Below are 21,447 nucleotides of genomic sequence, written 5' to 3'. Positions count from 1 at the left end.
GGCAGTGACAGTGTGCTGGTGTTGGGTGCACTCGAGTGCTGGTGTTGGCAGTGACAGAGGGCTGGTGTTGGATTGCATGCTAAGGTAGCTGGAGTCACTATTTTAGGAGAGACTGCAAATTCTGCCTCATTTCATCTACATATTTATCTATATAAAGAAAGTGAATAAATGATTCAGTCTACATTCTTATCTCCTGCAGTTTGTTTTGCTTACTTTCTTCTTAATGTCACAAAAGCTGCGATGTGTGGCACTCCAGAGGTCTCCAGTCGGATAGTCGGAGGTACAGATGCTATTGAAGGAAGCTGGCCCTGGCAGGTCAGCATACAAATTCAGGGTTCCCATATCTGCGGGGGGTCCCTGATCTCCAGTCGGTGGGTGTTGACGGCAGCGCACTGCTTTCAATTGTAAGTATCTTTTACCTTATTCCTTCGGAATATCTGGAATTGAATTATTCACTAAGCTCACCCAAGTATGATTACTGGTATTTTATTTTTCTTATTTGTCACATAGAGGGTCCTTAGGAAGTTGGGCACATTTTACCCCAGAGACCATCTGAGGATATCAGTGCAAGGGGGATTAGTTTGGGCACTAACTCTTCTAGGGAAGGTGAGAACATGGAATCCCATAGAGACTTTCCAAACCACATACCCTAATACTAGTCACACCGAGGATTAATTGTATGGGTGACAGCTTGTTTTTTATTTTTATATTTTTCTAGCAACTTCTCAAAATGTTGTCATGGTAGCAAAAATGTACATATAAACACACACATATCAGTATACTTCCATTGTGAAAAAAAATAAGACGTTAGAGAAGTGTGAATGTCTTCTATTCTTGTTGTTTTTTGACTTTATCTTGAATTCCTGTAATCTTGATATTCCTGCAACATTTCCTAGTCATGCCCCCATGTTGTATCTTCAACTGTATCATTGAAGGACACAATGCACAACAGATGTATACTTCCATTAAATGGTTACAAATAAAATGTATATATTTGTTTTTCCCTTCCACAGTTCCAGAAATCCTGCAGATTACACTGTTATCTTGGGTGCACATAAACTGTCAATAACCACTTCCCATCAACTATTATCCAACGTTCAGAATATTATCGTCAACAGTCTATTCGCTGGCACAGGCTCTAAAGGCGACGTTGCTCTGATCGAACTTTCAACTACCGTCACAACCACCCAGTTCATTCAGCCTGTGTGCCTGCCACCAGCTACCATGGACATTACCACCAGCAAAGTTTGTTGGGTTACTGGCTGGGGTGATACAGGCTATGGAGGTGAGAATATCTAAAGCTGCATATGAATAAAAATGACTTAAACATGACAGAAACATAGAATGTGCCGGCAGATAAGAACCATTCGGCCCATCTAGTCTGCCCAATTTTCTAAATACTTTCATTAGTCTCTCATATTCTAGGATAGCCTTATGCCTGTCCCATGCATGCTTTAACTCCCTCACTGTGTTAACCTTTACCCTCTCAGTAAAGTAACACTTCCTGATATTATTTTTAAACCTTTAACCTCTGATTTAAGAATATGTCCTCTTGTTGTTGTAGTTTTCCTTCTTTTCTATATAGTCTCTGTGGCAGAGCTCCCTGTACCCCGGTTGTGTACCTCCGCCAAAGGGCTGCTTCCTAGCTGGAACCAGGAAACGGATAGGGGAACGAGCTCTCTTAGTCTTTACAGCATCCCCTGCAATTTGGAACAGCAGACACAGGGGTTAGATCTCCCTTCCCTCCAGTAACTAAATGAGACACGGTTCTCAAGCAGGAGGGGGCTGGGTTGCAGATAGCCATCTCCCGCTCTGGGAGATACCAACACATTACATATATGTGGGAACACTTAGGGGCTCTGCACCCCGGGAAGGGAATGGGTTACACATATCAAAACACACATCACTAGATAACCCCAGGCCCCATCTGGGATCCCTGGAAATAGCTGGCTATCGGATGTACAGAGCCAAAGAAATCATCGTCTAAAGTCTGAGGCTCGAGGCTCTGGACATCCCCAAAATTATTTCCATGGAGCTGCTTGGCTTATTCCGGTGGATTCAGACTTCGCGCCTAAACCAAGGAACAACCAATGAGCTAAGAGGCGCGAAACCAATTCGCACCAATCAGCACTCAGGGAGGAGAGGGGTTTCGCCGCCCAATCAGAAGAAAGTGTGCGAAACATTTTTGCACCAATTGGCGCTTTGGGATTTTATTATCACTTAGTAAAGAAGGGTATTTTTAAATATCCAGTCATATCGCAGTATTCACAGAAACCATTAAGAATCAGCATGTGGCACCCACTATGGAAGTTTTTAATGCTTTCTATCTTGCTTATTTATTTATTATTTCACATTTCTTGTGAAAGGGTTTTGCCGCCCAATCAGGAGAAAGGGTGCAAAACCCCATTGGAACGGGTGCGCCTTCTCTGATTTGTCGCCTGAGCCCCACAGCGACCAATCAGCACTCACTCGTGCCGACCAATGAGGAGAATGGCGCAAACCCAGTCTGAATGGGCGCTTCTCCCAGTGGTCAGCACAGACTTCCAGGCAACCATAGGTACCCCTGTGGCTGTGTAGCTGACTCACAGCTCCAGGGATTCCGCTAGGGCCCGCGCCTCTCTCCGGCGGTTACCTTCACTTAGAAAGCCCCAGAGAGAGTGCTCTCAGGCAGCCACGAGCCAGGCCTCCTAGCTCCCGGTAGGGGGAATAGTGATTATAGCTCTGTTAGAAGCGGGTAGGGAGATCCCCGACATGGGGACCTAAAACAGTGCGAGCATGCCGGTTCGGGATACGAATGCTTCCCCTGGTTGGCGTTTGGTTATACTCATTAATGATTTCCCTTGCAGTTTCAGAATGCTCTAATGAGCATTCTAAATGGGAAATCAAGGTGGTCCCCGTTCGGGATATGAATGGGTTTCGTTCGTATTAGCTCTTCCGAACGGGGAATAGGCAAAACGCACAAAATGCATAACCAATACTAGGGGAAAGCACATAATACAATGGAAAAACACACAAATAAGCGGTGGGCATGATACTTAGACTCAATCATTTCTGCTAGTAGTGTTTCTTCCTATAGAGATATAGAGATATTTTATTATGCAGCCATAGCAGGAGAACATATCCATTCAAATTAGACTTCTTCACATCAGCACACTGAGCTGCATTTTGACATTGATGATGTCATATCACTTAACTTACATCCAAAATTTTGGAAAGAATGCATATAAACAGCAAATATTTATTGCAATATGTTTCTTTAATGACAATGTTCCACGGTCAGCGTTCACTGCTTTGTAAGTGCATGTATGATGCATGACGTGTGTGTTTGTATGTGTGCATGTGGGAGTTTTATAACCACAGTTTCATGTGTTTTTGACCTTACTTTGGTTTGTAGTTTTAGTAAGTGTTAAATAGCGCAGTGAAAAATAAGTTTACAGCATCATTCAACATTATTTTTCCCACACCATTTCTACCACGCTTTTAGTGCTATAATAGGCTTTGCCATAGTAAATGAATACTGTACTAAAATAACGAGTCTATAAAGTAAACATAGACTGTGGCATAGTAATCATACAGAATAGTAAAGAGATTCCATTTTTGTATCCTTAGTTGACCTACCGTATCCCCAGACCCTTCAGCAAGTAATGGTTCCACTAATTAAAAGAAATGTATGTAATGGGATGTTCAACTCTGCGTTCCCCCAAGTCCAGACTGACCAGATCTGTGCGGGATTCCAGGCTGGTGGGAAGGATGCTTGCCAGGTGAGTCAAAATGTCCATGTATCTTATCCTCCTCACAGGTAGATGGCCAGGCATTCTAATGTGTTGCAGAAAAGAAACGGTATACCTTGAAATAACTCTGTCTTGTATTGCAGGGTGACTCCGGTGGCCCACTTGTCTGTCAAATGAATGGTGTCTGGTATCAAGCTGGCATTGTGAGTTATGGAGATCAGTGTGCCCTCCCAAACAAACCCGGGGTTTATACACTTGTATCAGCTTATGAGAGTTGGATCAATTCAAACGTTGACTTTTCTGTCACAAATGCTTCATCCGCAATACAGCAACCGGCATCGGTAGTATTCATTCTCCTTGGTCTTCTGGTGTTCCTCCTACAATGAGCTGAAGACCAAACTTGGAAAACAAATGTAACTTTTTTTCACTCCTTGGACATTGTTACTTTGCCACAGCTCAATAGCGCGAGTGATGGCACCATGTAAGCAGATTTGGCAGACGCTATTATCCACATTGGTTAAAAACTGACATGTATACAAGTAGGATGAAGACATATTAAATTATATTACATCATTATTCACAGGAATAATGTATGATGGTAATTTGGTTGGCGCACATGCTTAATCACCATTTTTCAAGTCATCTAGCTTGGAGTAACTTACATGAATGAACATCTGAGAACAACGCGCACAAGGAAAGTGGAAGAGTATTAGAAAGCTAAAGAAGTTATCTTTGGTGTACAAAAGCATATTACAATGCTCAACGGGAGGCTTTTTTTAGGGTTGATACACCAGCCCAACATATTTTGATTATGTCTTTACCCAATGATGTATCGATAAGGAAGATTCCATTGAAATGCATCAGGCAGTGTTTGAGTTGCACCAGCCACCTTTCACTTCTAATATCTGAGTGAGGACAACTGGGATTTCCAAAACGGGCCTCCCACACTATTCAGTATAAAACACAGTTACACGATTTTGGAATAATATTTTATTTATTTATTTGTATAATAATGATAATGTTTTATATTTTTATTCATGTTCTGAAATCTACTGGTCAATTTTCGTTTGTCTCTTCAAAAGATTTTATTATCACTTATTACCCTTCAAAAGCAGGCTTTTAAAGAAGGGTATTTTTAAATATCCAGTCATATCGCAGTTTTCACAGAAACCATTAAGAATCAGCATGTGGCACCCACTTTGGAAGTTTTTAACGCATTCTATCTTGCTTATTTATTTATTATTTCACATTTCTTGTATACCATATATTTATAGCACGAGATTATATCTTTATTTAAAGCATGTAATCAGCATCTGAAAAATTATTTTAATAAGGACTTCCATCCCCTCTGAATTTCAGCCCAATGTAACTTTACAATTTGAGGCCACAGTAGTGGAATTGAAAGCATAGCTGACTTAGAGAATTTTTAGCCTGGCTATTACACTATAAGCTTCTTTTTTTGTGTGTGTGTGCTTTTTCCCGTTGTATGATTTCCCCTTATATACCGTATATACTCGAGTATAAGCCGAGTTTTTCAGCACATTATTTGCATTGCCATAATACAGACTGGGGCTGTGGGGGCTGCAGAGAGATGTTACTTACCTGTCCTGCAGCTCCTGTCAGCTCTCTCCTCCTCCGCCGGTCCGTTCAGCTCTTCTGTCAGCTCACAGTGTAAATCTCGCGAGAGCCGCGGCTCTCGCGAGATTTACACTGGGAGCTGACCGAGGTGCTGAACGGACCGGCGGAGGAGGAGAGAGCTGACAGGAGCTGCAGGACAGGTAAGTAACATCTCTCTGCAGCCCCCACAGCCCCCTCCTACACAGTGCCCATCCACTGGACCACCAGGGAAGGAGAGCCCCCCTCCCTGGCCAGCTAGCAAGCAGGGAGGGGGGACGAAAAAATGTATATATAGCAATAATAATAAAAAAAATAAAAATAATAAAATAAAAATAATAATTAAATAAAAAATTATAATAAAATAAAAAAATAATAATAAAAAAATGTAATGAAACAAAAAAAATATTAAAATAATAATTAAAAAATAAAAATGCCCACCCCCCACCAAGGCTCTGCATCACACTCTGCATTACACACACACATACACACACTGCATTCATACACACACACTGCACTCATACACACACACTGCACTCATTCACACAGCCTTCTCATACACACACACTGCACTCATACACACAGCATTCATAAACACACACTGCACTCATACACACACTGCACGCATACACACACTGCACTCATACACACACTGCACTCATACACACACTGCACTCATACACACACTACACTACTACACACACTGCACTCATACACACACTGCACTCATACACAGCATTCTCATACACACACACTGCATTCATATACACACACTGCATTCATATACACACACTGCATTCATATACACACTGCACTCATACACACACTGCACTCATACACACACTGCATTCTCATACACACACACTGCATTCTCATACACACACACTGCATTCTCATACACACACTGCATTCATTATATACACACACTGTAAATAAATATTCAATTAATATAATTTTTTAAGGATCTAATTTTATTTAGAAATTTACCAGCAGCTGCTGCATTTCCCACCCTAGTCTTATACTCGAGTCAATAGGTTTTCCCAGTTTTTTGTCCTCGGCTTATATTCGGGTCGGCTTATATTCGGGTCGGCTTATACTCGAGTATATACGGTACATACAATTTGAGAGTCCTTCGACCAGAATTATAAAGCCTTTTAATGTAATATTTTACTGCACTCTCTGCACTTTGTTGTGAGTTCACACTGTGCACTTTGCCATTTTCACCAAATATAAAAGACATTTTACATTTATTGTCACAGGTGTATTTGGAACCGTAACAGGCAGTACTTTTGTAATTTTAATTTTTCTACTGGACTAGAGAGGAGTAATTTAACTGGTTAGTAATTCAAGTGACTAGTGTTTCATAGTTTTATTTTAAATTAATATTTTTTTATTTTTTTTCATATTGTGCAATTCTTAATCATTTTTTTTTTTTAAAAGGATAAATAAGTTCTGTAGTGTGGCTGTAAAATAATGACTATTTATCTAAATGCAACATGTTACTTCTAATAAATAAAACAAAGCTCTCTAAAGAATCTTTGTGTGAATAGCCTAATTCCTCTTTCAATGTTATGCCATTAGCCTCTAATTACAGATTGTTATTTACCAGTTGGCTGTGAGCCCAAGTTAATAGTTAAACGGAAGTCTCGCACCCGGTCAGACTTTCTACATTACAGATTCATATTGTGTTCATGCAGCGCAGCCCGTGCCCTCGCCAAACAGTAAAACGTTTTCTCTCTAACTAACTAACCTTACTGCCAATAGCTTTGCATGTTACCGACAAGATTGAACAGCTAAGGAAAGAATTCTCCCAGCCTTGTCGTTCTCTTTATCAACCACACGATCATGCCTTTCCTACCCTTCAGACTTTCTCCCCGGCTACTGAACAAGAGGTGACTGTGCTTCTCCTTTCCTCTGGCCCCACCACTTGCCCGCTCAATCCTGTCTCACCTCATCAGTTCTCTCTCCCCTTGTCTTGTGCCTTCCTTAACACACAACTTCAACTGCTCTCTCTCTTCTGGCGTTGTCCCTGCTGACCTTAAATATGCCACTGTAGTACCTAATGAAAAAAAACATCTCTTGACTCGTCCTCCTCCTCTAACTATCATCCCATATCCCTGCTCCCTTTCTCCTCAAAACTTCTGGAAAGACTTGTCTTTACCCTTGTGTCTCGGTTCCTTAATTCCAACTCTCTCCTTGACCCTCTTCAGTCTGACTTACGCCCTCTCCACTCTGCTGAGACTGCTCTTATCAAAGTTACTAATGACCTAATCACAGCTAAATCCAAAGGCCACTACTCGATACTAATACTTCTTGACCTCTCTGCTGTCTTTGATACCGTTGATCATGCTCTCCTTTTTCAAACTCTTCAATCGCTCGGTCTTTGTGACTCTGTCCCCTCATGCAGGGACGTTTTAGCCGCGAGGCAAACAAGGCATTTGCCCAGGGCAAATGTCTTGTTTGCCTTGAGGCTAACTGACAAGCCAGGCGGGCGGTCGGGCGGGCGGGCGGCGCTGGTGAAGGAGCACTTTCCCCTGAGCACTCTGCTCAGCTCCCTCGCGTGTTAGTGTGTGTTAATGTGTGTGTGTGTGTTTGTCTGTTAGTGAGTTTGTGTGTGTGTGTTTGTTAGTGAGTGTGTTTGCCTGTTAGTGTGTGTGAGTGTGTGTGTCTGTTAGTGAGTGTGTGTGTGTGTGTCTGTTAGTGTGTGTGTGTGTCTGTTAGTGAGTGAGTGTGTGTCTGTTAGCGAGTGTGTGTGTGTCTGTTAGCGAGTGACTGTATGTCTGTTAGTGTGTGTCTGTGTGTGTCTGTTAGCGAGTGTGTGTGTGTCTGTTAGCGAGTGAGTGTGTGTCTGTCTGCTAGTGTGTGTGAGTGTGTCTGTCTGCTAGTGTGTGTGAGTGTGTTTGTCTGTTAGTGTGTGTGTGTGAGTGTGTTTGTCTGTTAGTGTGTGTGTGTCTGTTAGTGTGTGTGTCTCTGTTAGTGTGTGTCTCTGTTAGTGTGTGTGTTTCTGTTAGCTAGTGTACGTGTATCTGTCAGTAAATGTGTGTGTGCGTATTTAGAAGGCAGGGCAGGGGGGAAGTGTTGGGTGGGGGTAGCGCGGGGGGGGAATGCACCTGCGTTTTGTCCTGCCTAGGGCAGCACAAAACCAGGATACACCATTGCCCTCATGGTTTTCCTCTTATCTCTCCCAATGCTCATTCAGTGTTTCCTCTTCTAATGATCCCTCCTCCCCTTGTCCTGTCTCGGTTGGTGTCCCCCAAGGCTCTGTCCTTGGTGCGCTTCTATTTTCTCTTTATACTGACTCTCTTGGCAAACTCATTGCCTCTTTTGAATTCCACTATCAGCTTTACGCTGATGACACCCAGATATATCTCTCCTCGCCGGACCTCTCCCCTGCCATCCTGCAACATTTGTACTGCTTGCATTTTTTCCATCTATGACTGGATGTCCTCCCGCTTTCTGAAACTCAATCTCTATAAAACTGAACTCCTTGTCTTTCCTCCTCCTAATACTGATCCTCCTCTCTTGCTCTCCCTTCAAGTCAGTGGTATCCACATAAGTCCATCCTTGCAAGCACGCTGTCTTGGCGTCATACTTGACTCTGGCCTCACCTTTGAGCCTCACATCCAGTATGTTGCCAAATCCTGTAGATTCCAATTTAAAAACATAACCCGCATCCGCCCCTTTCTTACAAAAGATGCTACCAAGGAGCTTGTCCATGCGCGAGTAATTTCCCACATGGATTATTGTAACCCTCTCCTGATTGTTCTTCCCAAAAGTCGTATTGCCCCACTACAGTCAGTACTGAATGCTGCTGTAACGGATCCCTTGGCACCCCGACTGGGTACCTCCGTTGAAGGATGCTCCTAGCGCTTCCTGAGGGCTCCAAGCATCCCACCAGAGACCACAACCACCACAGACCCCCTGAACCAGCGCAGCTTGGTTGGGGTCTCGCCATATCCTACCCACCCTGGACCTATGAAAGGCTTCAGGTTCCAATGAGAGTGAAGCAGGAACAAGCTCTTAAAAGAGCTTAGTGATTATCCAAGGGAATATGAAGAGCATAGCAATCCCTTGTAGCTGTTTCCCCCAATAAGAGACAGGACTTTAAATTGAGGGTGAAGTAGAACTGGTTTAATGAGCACAGAGGCATTTCTTATATACAGTTTTCCCCACAAGGTTTTCCCCACAATAGCCAATCAACACAGTATTGTACAGTTAGACACTCCCAGCTAACGTACACAAACCCTCCCCTCTGCCTGTGATAGAATTACCAAACACAATGGACTAAATCAATTACCAAAGGCAGAAAATATCCAGTTTTACCCAAAGTCCAAAAACACCTCAAAACAATGAAAAATCTCCACAAATCCTACATCCCTGGATAGCCCTGATCTGGGTGAACAACATATCCAAAAATCACCCAGATCAGAGCAGGGGTTCAAATGTTTTATGGAAGTCACATTTGACCAACCGCAAGCACGGCTTTCATTCCCAAAATAGTTGCACAGATTTAGGCTGTGCGGCCAGTCTATCTTCTTCTCTATACTGGAGATAATATGCTTAAGTGGCTGTAGTAAGCCAATTATCTCCAGGTACAGGAAATATCTCTAAGACCAAAAATTGTTACAAAAACCACATTGTAGCGGAGCGCTAAGCCCACATAGACGTTCTCCGCAGGTAATTCAAGAATAACTCAGGAACAAATAGTTAACACCAGGAGCACAGCATAAGTAGCAAGTAAAACAATCCAAGAATATCCATCACCTTTCCCAATAACTGGACGACACACAGTATCAGGAGAAGAACTGTTTAATCCCACATACCCTGCTTTTATGCATCTCTCCCATGCAAGGGGGACACCCACAGAAAAATGTACATTAGCCAATCATACACAGGTTACAGCCCACACATCTCCTCCGCCTGCAAGATAACCCAATTATCTGAACAGTTTTTACACACACTTTTCCCCATTTTCCAGATGTACCCCAAATATGTAAGATACACCCTTAAATCATACATCCCTTGATAGCCCTGACCTGAGTGAGCAACACACTAAAAAATCACCCAGATCGGACCAGGGGTTCGGGAATTTCATGGAGGTGTTCGTTTGACTGACAGCAGTAGCCAAAAAAGTTCCATGCACTTTGGCCTTGCGGTCGGTCTCTGTTCGCAGGGTAAAAGTCATGAAAATGCTGGGTATAATGGGCTGTACTTGGATTCGTATGAATCCCCTTGTTTGTGTGTATCCTTTTACCGAACGTTGGGCCGTTCGTGTGTTTCCTCACGAAATGATGGAAGTATGGTTGTCTCAGCGGTGTTTGCATGGTCGAGTGTCCGATTTGGGTTCCAGACACTCAACGACAAAACACCGCTGGGTGTTCATATGGCAAGATGGCCACCGCCACATGTTCGTATGTCGAACGGCGGCCACCCAGGGAATACATAATGTGTTTGCATCTTTTCCAATTAGACTGTAATAAAGAAGGCTGGGAAGGTAAATTGGAGCCACACTTCTCTCAGGGGCGGTCTCCTTGTTCGGTAGTTTGTTCGTATGTCGAACGGGGCGATTCAATTTGGTCTCCATGGCTTTTCTACCAAACAACCAGACGAATGCTAGGTAACAACTGCTTATATACAATAAAACCAAAAGAAAATACTGTTGCAAATGAGAATGTGATGGACAGCCAAATGTTATCCGCTACACACATAAAAATACATAACTCATATAATACAATCTTTAACCTATATGTCCAACATATCCCCAGATAGCTTGGATCTGAGCACTCAATATGTGCGAACAGCGCTCAGATATCACGAATACAGTTGGATTGCCATGTGGTTAAAGTTGTCTCTTTTGACCGACCGCAAGAGTGTCTTTCATGCCCAAAATAGTTCCACAGATTTTGGCTGTGCGTCTATTTTCAATGTTAAAAGTGCACTATAGTAGGGTGAGGTCAGAAAATAGCAAGGGCTCATGGGAGATTGAGGAGGGATAAAGCAGCCAGATTAAACTGGTCTGGCAGTGTCCCTGGGACAACGCCCTGCTAGAAAAACAATAGGACAGGAAAAAGGGTAAGGGGAAGAGGAACATTTTCCCGTGGATTTAAAGTGGCAGAAAAAGTGTTTTAAAGTCCAATAATCCCAAATAGACTTTTTAAATGGCAATACACCCCAGGGGCCTAGTCCCAGGGCAGGAGGCTGGCATGCAGGCCCCTCCAAAAACTCATGGCAAACTCCCCTTAAAAAGGGGAGTTCGTCACAGCCACTGCCAGACTTTCCTCTCTAGTTGGTCTTCCCACACCTCTGTCAGTCCTTACATTTGCTTACTGTATCCCATAGGAGTCAATTCAAAGTGCTAACCCATACATATAAAGCACTGAACAATTCCAGCTCCTCTTATATCTCTCCATAGGTATGCCTCTTCTCTGTACCTTTTGCCCGTGACCTTCTCCTGACCGTTGCTCGCACCCATACGGCCAACTCGTGCTTGCAGGACTCTCGCGGGTGGCTCCCTTCCTATGGAATAGCCTGCCTACCCCCATCAGACAATCCTTTAAGAAGTGCCTTAAAACCCATCTCTAGGAAAGCTTATGGCCTCCCAGAGTAACCTCAACCTCACATACCTGTCTCTTGCTCTTGCCTAAGGGGCAGCACTGTACTCTCTCCTCCAGCCCTGCTTCACTCGCACCTTATTTGATTGCTATTTCCTGTCCTAATGTGTTTTAGACACCACCTCCTATAGACTGTAAGCTCGTTTGAGCAGGGTTCTCTTCAACCTATCGTTCCTGTAAGTTTTCTTGTAATTGTCCTATTTGTAGTTAAATCCTCCCTCCTTTAATATTGCTAAGCGCTACGAAATCTGCTGGCGCTATATAAATGGCAATAATAATAATAATAATAATAATAATGATTGCACACTGCACCGAGCTAATGCTGGACCTTGTACAGTATAATCCCTTTTTTATTGAGGTAAGTAAAATTGCAATACAAGCAGTATATGTTGACAGCGTAAAACACAGTGTGACAAACTTGCTTCGTAGTTTAATTATGATTGATAACACCTCATATTTTTTAAGAAAGAAAAATGCCAAGTGGGAACAGGATAAACTGGCATGTCTTAATGGAATATATATGCTATTCTCAGAGAAAAAGGACAGGCAAGACATGGAAAGTATACAAAAGTAAGCTTATGCTACATGAGTGTGACACAAGAGTTAAAATACCACTGGGATATTAGTAGAATGTGCAAGTTACAAGAGATAAAGTGAATAAGCATAAAGAACAGTATTAAACAAGATGATATCATCTCAACAGGTAGAAATCGCCATGCTGTGTCACCCAATGCCACACGCAGGCCACAGGCGAGAGTCCATTTCCAGTCTGGGCTTTTCTGCTCCATTTTCATTTACGCTATGTTACAGGATAAGCTGGGTTTCCATCAGGCTGTCAGGAATGGGGCTGCGGTGCCACTGGTGCCCTTACATGCAGCCCCAGGCCTTGAGGATGGCTATTGCCCTGAGTCCATATATCTTCCACCGATGAGTGGCAGGTTCTGAAGCCCGCTGGTTTGCCGACCACCTGGGCACGTTGATGGCTGCTAGGAGGTAGCTCCAAGTGGGCACCCAACCCAGGAGAAGGACAGGTAGGAGATACCGCAGTGTGTGACTTCTGAGCTGTAGGCATGGCAGATCAGTTGTAGATGCGGAACCAGAAGGGTTGGCAGAGATCATCAAAAAAAATTTCAAAGGCCTCCCTCCGTCTGACATCGCTGGGGCTCTAAAGCAGTGGCTATTTTAGGTGCACCACGCAACCTTCCCTCTAATTGGAGGCAGCTTCTGCTGAAGAGCACGTGATCCCAGTGGGGACTGGGATAACCCCTGCCGGTCTGGAGGGGTGACGGGGCTGTAAGTGATTTGTTGCAAGACAAGGTTACAGCGCCGGGAGATTGGCTGGGTCTCTCAAAGAACCAGGCCCTTTGACTTGTTGGATCACTGGGTCAGACACAGTATGCAGCTGATGTGGCCCCACCAACCACGCATAGCAAGTGGCAGGTTGCTCGTTGTGCTATCCTTGGTGAGGATCACAAATGGCATGGCTTAATGCAGTAAATGCTGTAATTTAACTTGGTTCAGCAGGAGCTGTTACAAAACGTGCAAGTAAATTAGGTGGACAGCGCTAAGAATTATTATAATAAAATCATACATACACAGGTAGCAGCAGATTTCGCAATTGTGTGTCTTACTCTTAAAAAAAGGGAAATAAAAGTACAATGATAGTGCAGTATGTTATGAATAATATGGTTATAAAGATATATTCCAAAGGGGCACTCACGTTTTCCAGAGCTTATAAAGCTCTATTTTAGGAGCCTGGACGGAACAATCCCCGTCTAAGGATTTCTTTTTGCTGGTATCAGATTCCCAAGGTAGTGCGATTCATCATATGAAAAAAATAAGGATGTATACCAATGGTACAGTACGTATGTAAAAGTAGGATAAGTAAATAATATATGGCCTACTTACATTTGCTAGAGCAATGACCTGCTCTAGTGTATGGAGCTTTAGGTGGAACAATCCCCACCTAGGGATATATGTAGATCAGGAACAGCAGAGTGATGGTGAGAGTATAAGGAGCTCAAGAATGACTGGGTATTAAAACAGAATCTTTATTAATAAACAGAATAAATAAAACTATTTAAAAGTGAACTATATAGTAAAAAGAAGTATAAATAAAACCAGTCCTTTGTAGGCAATCCTTAATCTCCACTTGACATGTTTCGCTTACAGCTTTCTCAAAAGTGAACACTTTTGAGAAAGCTGTAAGCGAAACATGTCAAGTGGAGATTAAGGATTGCCTACAAAGGACTGGTTTTATTTATACTTCTTTTTACTATATAGTTCACTTTTAAATAGTTTTATTTATTCTGTTTATTAATAAAGATTCTGTTTTAATACCCAGTCATTCTTGAGCTCCTTATACTCTCACCATCACTCTGCTGTTCCTGATCTACATATATCCCTAGGTGGGGATTGTTCCACCTAAAGCTCCATGATGATAACTTACATACACAGGTAGCAGCAGATTTCGCAATTGTGTGTCTTACTCTTAAAAAAAGGGAAATAAAAGTACAATGATAGTGCAGTATGTTATGAATAATTCCACCTAAAGCTCCATGATGATAACTTACATACACAGGTAGCAGCAGATTCATCATGGAAGTTATCATCATGGGTGACTTTAATCTTCCTGATATAAATTGGAAAACAAAAATAGCTACTTGTGCCAGGAGCACACATATTCTAAACTCCCTACTGGGATTGTCTCTAAAACAAGTCGTTGAGGAGCCAACTCGTAAAGAGGCCATACTAGATTTAGTGTTAACAAATGGAGATTTGGTATCAGATATTACTGTAGGTGAAAGTTTAGGATCCAGTGATCATCAGTCAGTGTGGTTTAATATAAGAACAGTGACTGAGTCACACCACACAAAAACAAAAGTTTTAGACTTTAGAAAAACAGACTTTTCCAAAATTAGAATATGTGTAAAGGAGTCATTATCAGACTGGAGCAATTTAAATGGAGTCCAAAAGAAATGGGATTATTTAAAAGTTGCACTACTGAAGGCAACAGAAAATTGCATTAGGCTTGTCAGTAAAAGCAAAAAATTCAAGAAACCACTGTGGTACTCCACAGATGTAGCCAAAATAGTAAAAAACAAAAAGTTAGCATTTAGTAATTATAAAAAAACCCAGAGTGAGGAAGACAGAATGACCTATAAGATTAGGCAGAAAGAGGCTAAGCAAGTTATAAGAGCTTCCAAATCACACACAGAAGAGAAAATAGCACAGTCAGTAAAAAAGGGGGACAAAACCTTTTTTAGATACATAAATGAGAAAAGAAAAGTAAAACAAGGATTAGTTAGATTAAAAACAAAAGAAGGAAGGTATGTAGATGAGGATAAAGGTCTAGCTGACTGCCTCAATGAATATTTTTGTTCGGTATTTACAGATGAAAATGAAGGAAAGGGACCTCAGTTAAGAAAAAGGATAAATGAGTCATTTATTACACGTGAGTTTACAGAGGAAGAGGTTCTATTTCAACTGTCAAAAGTAAAGACAAATAAGTCAATGGGACCTGATGGAATACACCCAAAGCTATTAAAAGAGCTTAGTGGTGTACTAGCAAAACCATTAACAGATTTATTTAACCAATCATTGATAACAGGAGTAGTCCCAGAAGATTGGAAGTTAGCGAATGTTGTGCCCATTCACAAGAAAGGTAATAGGGAGGAGTCGGGCAACTATAGGCCAGTAAGCCTAACTTCAGTAGTGGGGAAAGTGATGGAAACCATGTTAAAGGATAGGATTGTTGAACATCTAAAAACACACGGATTTCAAGATCAGAGACAACATGGGTTTACTTCAGGGAGATCATGCCAAACTAATCTTATTGATTTTTTTGATTGGGTAACTAAAATTATAGATCAGGGTGGTGCAGTAGACATTGCTTACCTCGATTTCAGTAAGGCTTTTGACACTGTTGCACATAGAAGGCTTATCAACAAACTACAATCTTTGAGTTTGGATTCCAATATTGTTGAATGGGTAAGGCAGTGGCTGAGTGACAGGCAACAGAGGGTTGTAGTCAATGGAGTATATTCGAAGCTTGGGCTTGTCACCAGTGGGGTACCTCAGGGATCTGTACTTGGACCCATTCTCTTTAATATTTTTATTAGTGATATTGCAGAAGGTCTTGATGGTAAGGTGTGTCTTTTTGCGGATGATACTAAGATATGTAACAGGGTTGATGTTCCAGGAGGGATAAGCCAAATGGAAAATGATTTAGGTAGACTAGAAAAATGGTCAGAGTTGTGGCAACTGACATTTAATGTGGATAAGTGCAAGATAATGCATCTTGGACGTAAAAACCCAAGGGCAGAGTACAGAATATTTGATAGAGTCCTAACCTCAACATCTGAGGAACGGGATTTAGGGGTGATTATTTCTGATGACTTAAAGGTAGGCAGACAATGTAATAGAGCAGCAGGAAATGCTAGCAGAATGCTTGGTTGTATAGGGAGAGGTATTAGCAGTAGAAAGAGGGAAGTGCTCATGCCATTGTACAGAACACTGGTGAGACCTCACTTGGAGTACTGTACACAGTACTGGAGACCCTATCTTCAGAAGGATATTGATACCTTAGAGAGAGTTCAAAGAAGGGCTACTAAACTGGTTCATGGATTGCAGGATAAAACTTACCAGGAAAGGTTAAAGGATCTTAACATGTATAGCATGGAGGAAAGACGAGACAGGGGGGATATGATAGAAACATTTAAATACATAAAGGGAATCAACACAGTAAAGGAGGAGACTATATTTAAAAGAAGAAAAACTACCACAACAAGAGGACATAGTCTTAAATTAGAGGGACAAAGGTTTAAAAATAATATCAGGAAGTATTACTTTACTGAGAGGGTAGTGGATGCATGGAATAGCCTTCCAGCTGAAGTGGTAGAGGTTAACACAGTAAAGGAGTTTAAGCATGCGTGGGATAGGCATAAGGCTATCCTAACTATAAGATAAGGCCAGGGACTAATGAAAGTATTTAGAAAACTGGGCAGACTAGATGGGCCGAATGGTTCTTATCTGCCGTCACATTCTATGTTTCTATGTTTCTATGTTACATCCTTATTTTTTTCAAATGATGAATCGCACTACCTTGGGAATCTGATACCAGCAAAAAGAAATCCTTAGACGGGGATTGTTCCGTCCAGGCTCCTAAAATAGAGCTTTATAAGCTCTGGAAAACGTGAGTGCCCCTTTGGAATATATCTTTATAACCATATTATTCATAACATACTGCACTATCATTGTACTTTTATTTCCCTTTTTTCAGAGGCGGCCCTCTAATTAGGCGGTTTAGGCGGCCGCCTAAGGCCTCGCGCTGGCTGGGGCCTCGCGGCCGCCTAAACCGCCTGTTGGCAGAGTGTGTCAGGTCCTCGGTCAGTGACCGAGGACCTGACACCAGGAGGGGGCCCGGCGGGTTGCCCGGTATGCCGCCGGGTGCGAGGCCCCTCCTGGCTGCCCGGCCACCGCAGACACCGGTCTGCAGCTCCGCAGTCAGCAGAGCTGCAGACCATGTGTCTCGCGAGAACCGGCCAATCAGAGCGTTGCCACGGGTTACCACGGCAACGCTCTGACATCTCGCGAGATTACATGGTCTGCAGCTCTGTGGAGCTGCAGACCGGAAGGCAGCAATGGCCACCAGACCACCAGTGAGCCCACACTGGACCACCAGGGAAGGGTGACCACCAGGAAAGGTAGGCTCTCACCCCCCTCAGCCTTACCCTCAGCCTCACCACCCACACCACCCTCAGCCTCACTACCCCTCAGCCTCACTACCCCTCACCCTCAGCCTCACTACCCCCACCACCCTCAGTCTCACTACCCCCACCACCCTCAGCCTCACTACCCCCACCAGCCTCAGCCTCACTACCCCCACCCTCAGCCTCACCATCCCCCCACCCTCACTACCCCCACCACCCTCAGCCTCACTACCCCCACCACCCTCAGCCTCAATACTCCACCACCCTCAGCCTCACTAACCCCACCACCCGCAGCCTCACTACCCCCACCACCCTCAGCCACACTACCCCCACCACCCTCAGCCTCACTAACTTCACTAACCTCACTACCCCCCACCCTCAGCCTCATTCCCCCTACCACCCTCAGCCTCACTACCCCCCCCACCACCCTCAGCCTCACTATCCCTCACACCAGCCTCACTACCCCCCACACCAACCTCAGCCTCACTACCCCCCACACCAACCTCAGCCTCACTACCCCCCACCAGCCTCACCCCCACCACCCTCAGCCTCACCCCCCACCACCCTCAGCCTCACCCCCCACCACCCTTAGCCTCACTACCCCCCCACCACCCTCAGCCTCACTATCCCTCACACCACCCTCAGCCTCACTACCCCCCACACCAACCTCAGCCTCACTACCCCCCACACCACCCTCAGCCTCACTACCCCCAAACCACCCTCAGCCTCACCCCCCACCACCCTCAGCCTCACCCCCCACCACCCTTAGCCTCACTACCCCCACACCATCCACAGCATCACCACCCCCAACCACCCCCCTCAGCCTCACTACCCCCCACACCACCCTCAGCATCACCACCCCAACCACCCTCAGCCTCACTACCCCCCACACCACCCTCAGCCTCACTACCCCCCACACCACCCTCAGCCTCACTACCCCCCACACCACCCTCAGCCTCACTACACCCCACACCAACCTCAGCCTCACAACCCCCAACCACCCTCAGCCTCACTACCCCCACCACCCTCAGCCTCACTACCCCCCACACCACCCTCAGCCTCACTACCCCCCACACCACCCTCAGCCTCACTACCCCCCACACCACCCTCAGCCTCACTACCACCCTCAGCCTCACTACCCCCCACACCACCCTCAGCCTTACTACCCCCCACACCACCCTCAGCATCAGGCACCACCATCCCCCACCACCCTCAGCATCACCCCTCACCACCCTCAGCATCAACCCCCCTCAGCATCAACCCCCCTCACCATCAACCCTCACATCACCCCCCTCCCTCTCACATCACCCCCCTCCCTCTCACATCACCCCCCTCCCTCACACATCACCCCCCTCCCTCTCACATCACCCCCCTCCCTCTCACATCACCCCCCTCCCTCTCACATCACCCCCCTCCCTCTCACATCACCCCCCTCCCTCTCACATCACCCCCCTCCCTCTCACATCACCCCCCTCCCTCTCACATCACCTCCCTCCCTCTCACATCACCTCCCTCCCTCTCACATCACCTCCCTCCCTCTCACTTCACCCCCCTCCCTCTCACATCACCCCCCTCCCTCTCACATCACCCCCCTCCCTCTCACATCACCCCCCTCCCTCTCACATCACCTCCCTCCCTCTCACATCACCCCCCTCCCTCTCACATCACCCCCCTCCCTCTCACATCACCCCCCTCCCTCTCACATCACCCCCCTCCCTCTCACATCACCCCCCTCCCTCTCACATCACCCCCCTCCCTCTCACATCACCCCCCTCCCTCTCACATCACCTCCCTCCCTCTCACATCACCTCCCTCCCTCTCACATCACCTCCCTCCCTCTCACTTCACCCCCCTCCCTCTCACATCACCCCCCTCCCTCTCACATCACCCCCCTCCCTCTCACATCACCCCCCTCCCTCTCACATCACCTCCCTCCCTCTCACATCACCCCCTCCCTCTCACATCACCTCCCTCCCTCTCACATCACCCCCCTCCCTCTCACATCACCCCCTCCCTCTCACATCACCTCCCTCCCTCTCACATCACCTCCCTCCCTCTCACATCACCCCCCTCCCTCTCACATCACCCCCCTCCCTCTCACATCACCCCCTCCCTCTCACATCACCTCCCTCCCTCTCACATCACCCCCCTCCCTCTCACATCACCTCCCTCCCTCTCACATCACCCCCCTCCCTCTCACATCACCTCCCTCCCTCTCACATCACCCCCCTCCCTCTCACATCACCTCCCTCCCTCTCACATCACCCCCCTCCCTCTCACATCACCCCCTCCCTCTCACATCACCCCCTCCCTCTCACATCACCCCCCTCCCTCTCACATCACCCCCCCTCCTTCTCACATCACCCCCCTCCTTCTCACATCACCCCCCCTCCCTCTCACATCACCCCCCTCCCTCTCACATCACCCCCCTCCCTCTCACATCACCCCCCTCCCTCTCACATCACCCCCCTCCCTCTCACATCACCCCCCTCCCTCTCACATCACCCCCCTCCTCTCACATCACCCCCTCCTTCTCAAATCACCCCCCCCTCCTTCTGACATCACCCCCCCTCCTTCTGACATCACCCCCCTCCTTCTGACATCACCCCCCTCCTTCTGACATCACCCCCCCCTCCTTCTGACATCACCCCCCTCCTTCTGACATCACCCCCCCCCTCCTTCTGACATCACCCCCCCTCCTTCTGACATCACCCACCCCCTCCTTCTCACATCACCCCCCCTCCTTCTCACATCACCCCCCCTCCTTCTCACATCACCCCCCCCTCCTTCTCACATCACCCCCCTCCTTCTCACATCACCCCCCCTCCTTCTCACATCACCCCCCCTCCTTCTCACATCACCCCCCCTCCTTCTCACATCACCCCCCCTCCTTCTCACATCACCATCACCCCTCTCACATTACAATCACCCCCCACACCATCACCTTCCTGTCACCATCACCCCCTCTCACCATCACCTTCCTGTCACCATCACCCCCTCTCACCATCACCCGCCTCTCCTTATCACCATCACCCTCCTATACACACAACACACTTCAAGCAGCTACCCCATACACATAGGGTCTCAGACAAAAATGCAAACATGCTCACAGAGACATACATTCACACACAAGGATACTCCGTCAGACACACTCTCAGGCACATACACAGGTAAACTGTGCATCAATGTGTATATGTGACACTTTTTTGTTAGTGGGGCCTCATGTTTGAGTTTCGCCTAAGGCCTCATAAAGTCTAGAGCCGCCTCTGCCTTTTTTTAAGAGTAAGACACACAATTGCGAAATCTGCTGCTACCTGTGTATGTATGATTTTATTATAATAATTCTTAGCGCTGTCCACCTAATTTACTTGCTTGTTTTGTTCTATTGTTCACAAGGTAAAAGGAACTCCTTGTTGGTGAATAGCTGCTTTATTGGATAGAGAGCACTTATCACTTTTTTCACTATCTGTTACAAAACGTGTCTGGCCATCTTGGGTGCTGCCCCCCCCCCCCCCCCCCCCCCCACTGTACAGTATAAATAGCAGTAATTTCATAACTAGCCTCATTAAAAGCATCATTAACATTCAAAGCTAAAACCATGATTCCTTCAGTTACATGCATTGCATTGACTCTTATCAGCACAAGAGCCGGAAAAAAACTGGGATCAGGAACCCTTTTAACAAGAAATTCCGGGACTCCCTAAGAGAGTATACTTCAAACCTCAAAAAGATGTGTACAGAAAAATTCATTTTATTTTCTTTGGTTTTTACTATATATTGG

At 45.5% G+C, this 21,447-nt stretch overlaps 1 protein-coding gene across 1 annotated transcript in view; it reads left to right on the top strand.

Moving 5' to 3' along the window:
* LOC134571383 (transmembrane protease serine 9-like) overlaps positions 1–21,447 on the top strand; it is a 57,970-nt gene that overhangs the window by 3,393 nt on the left and 33,130 nt on the right. The window contains exons 2-5 of the mRNA XM_063429585.1: positions 200–404; positions 1,014–1,285; positions 3,610–3,761; positions 3,875–4,109. Coding sequence (XP_063285655.1) covers positions 200–404; positions 1,014–1,285; positions 3,610–3,761; positions 3,875–4,109 — 864 coding nt within the window. The remainder of the gene's footprint in view (positions 1–199; positions 405–1,013; positions 1,286–3,609; positions 3,762–3,874; positions 4,110–21,447) is intronic.

This window comes from Pelobates fuscus, chromosome 8 (genome assembly GCF_036172605.1).
Source record: "Pelobates fuscus isolate aPelFus1 chromosome 8, aPelFus1.pri, whole genome shotgun sequence".
Lineage (NCBI taxonomy): Eukaryota > Metazoa > Chordata > Amphibia > Anura > Pelobatidae > Pelobates > Pelobates fuscus.
This window is presented reverse-complemented; position numbering and strand designations above follow the sequence as displayed.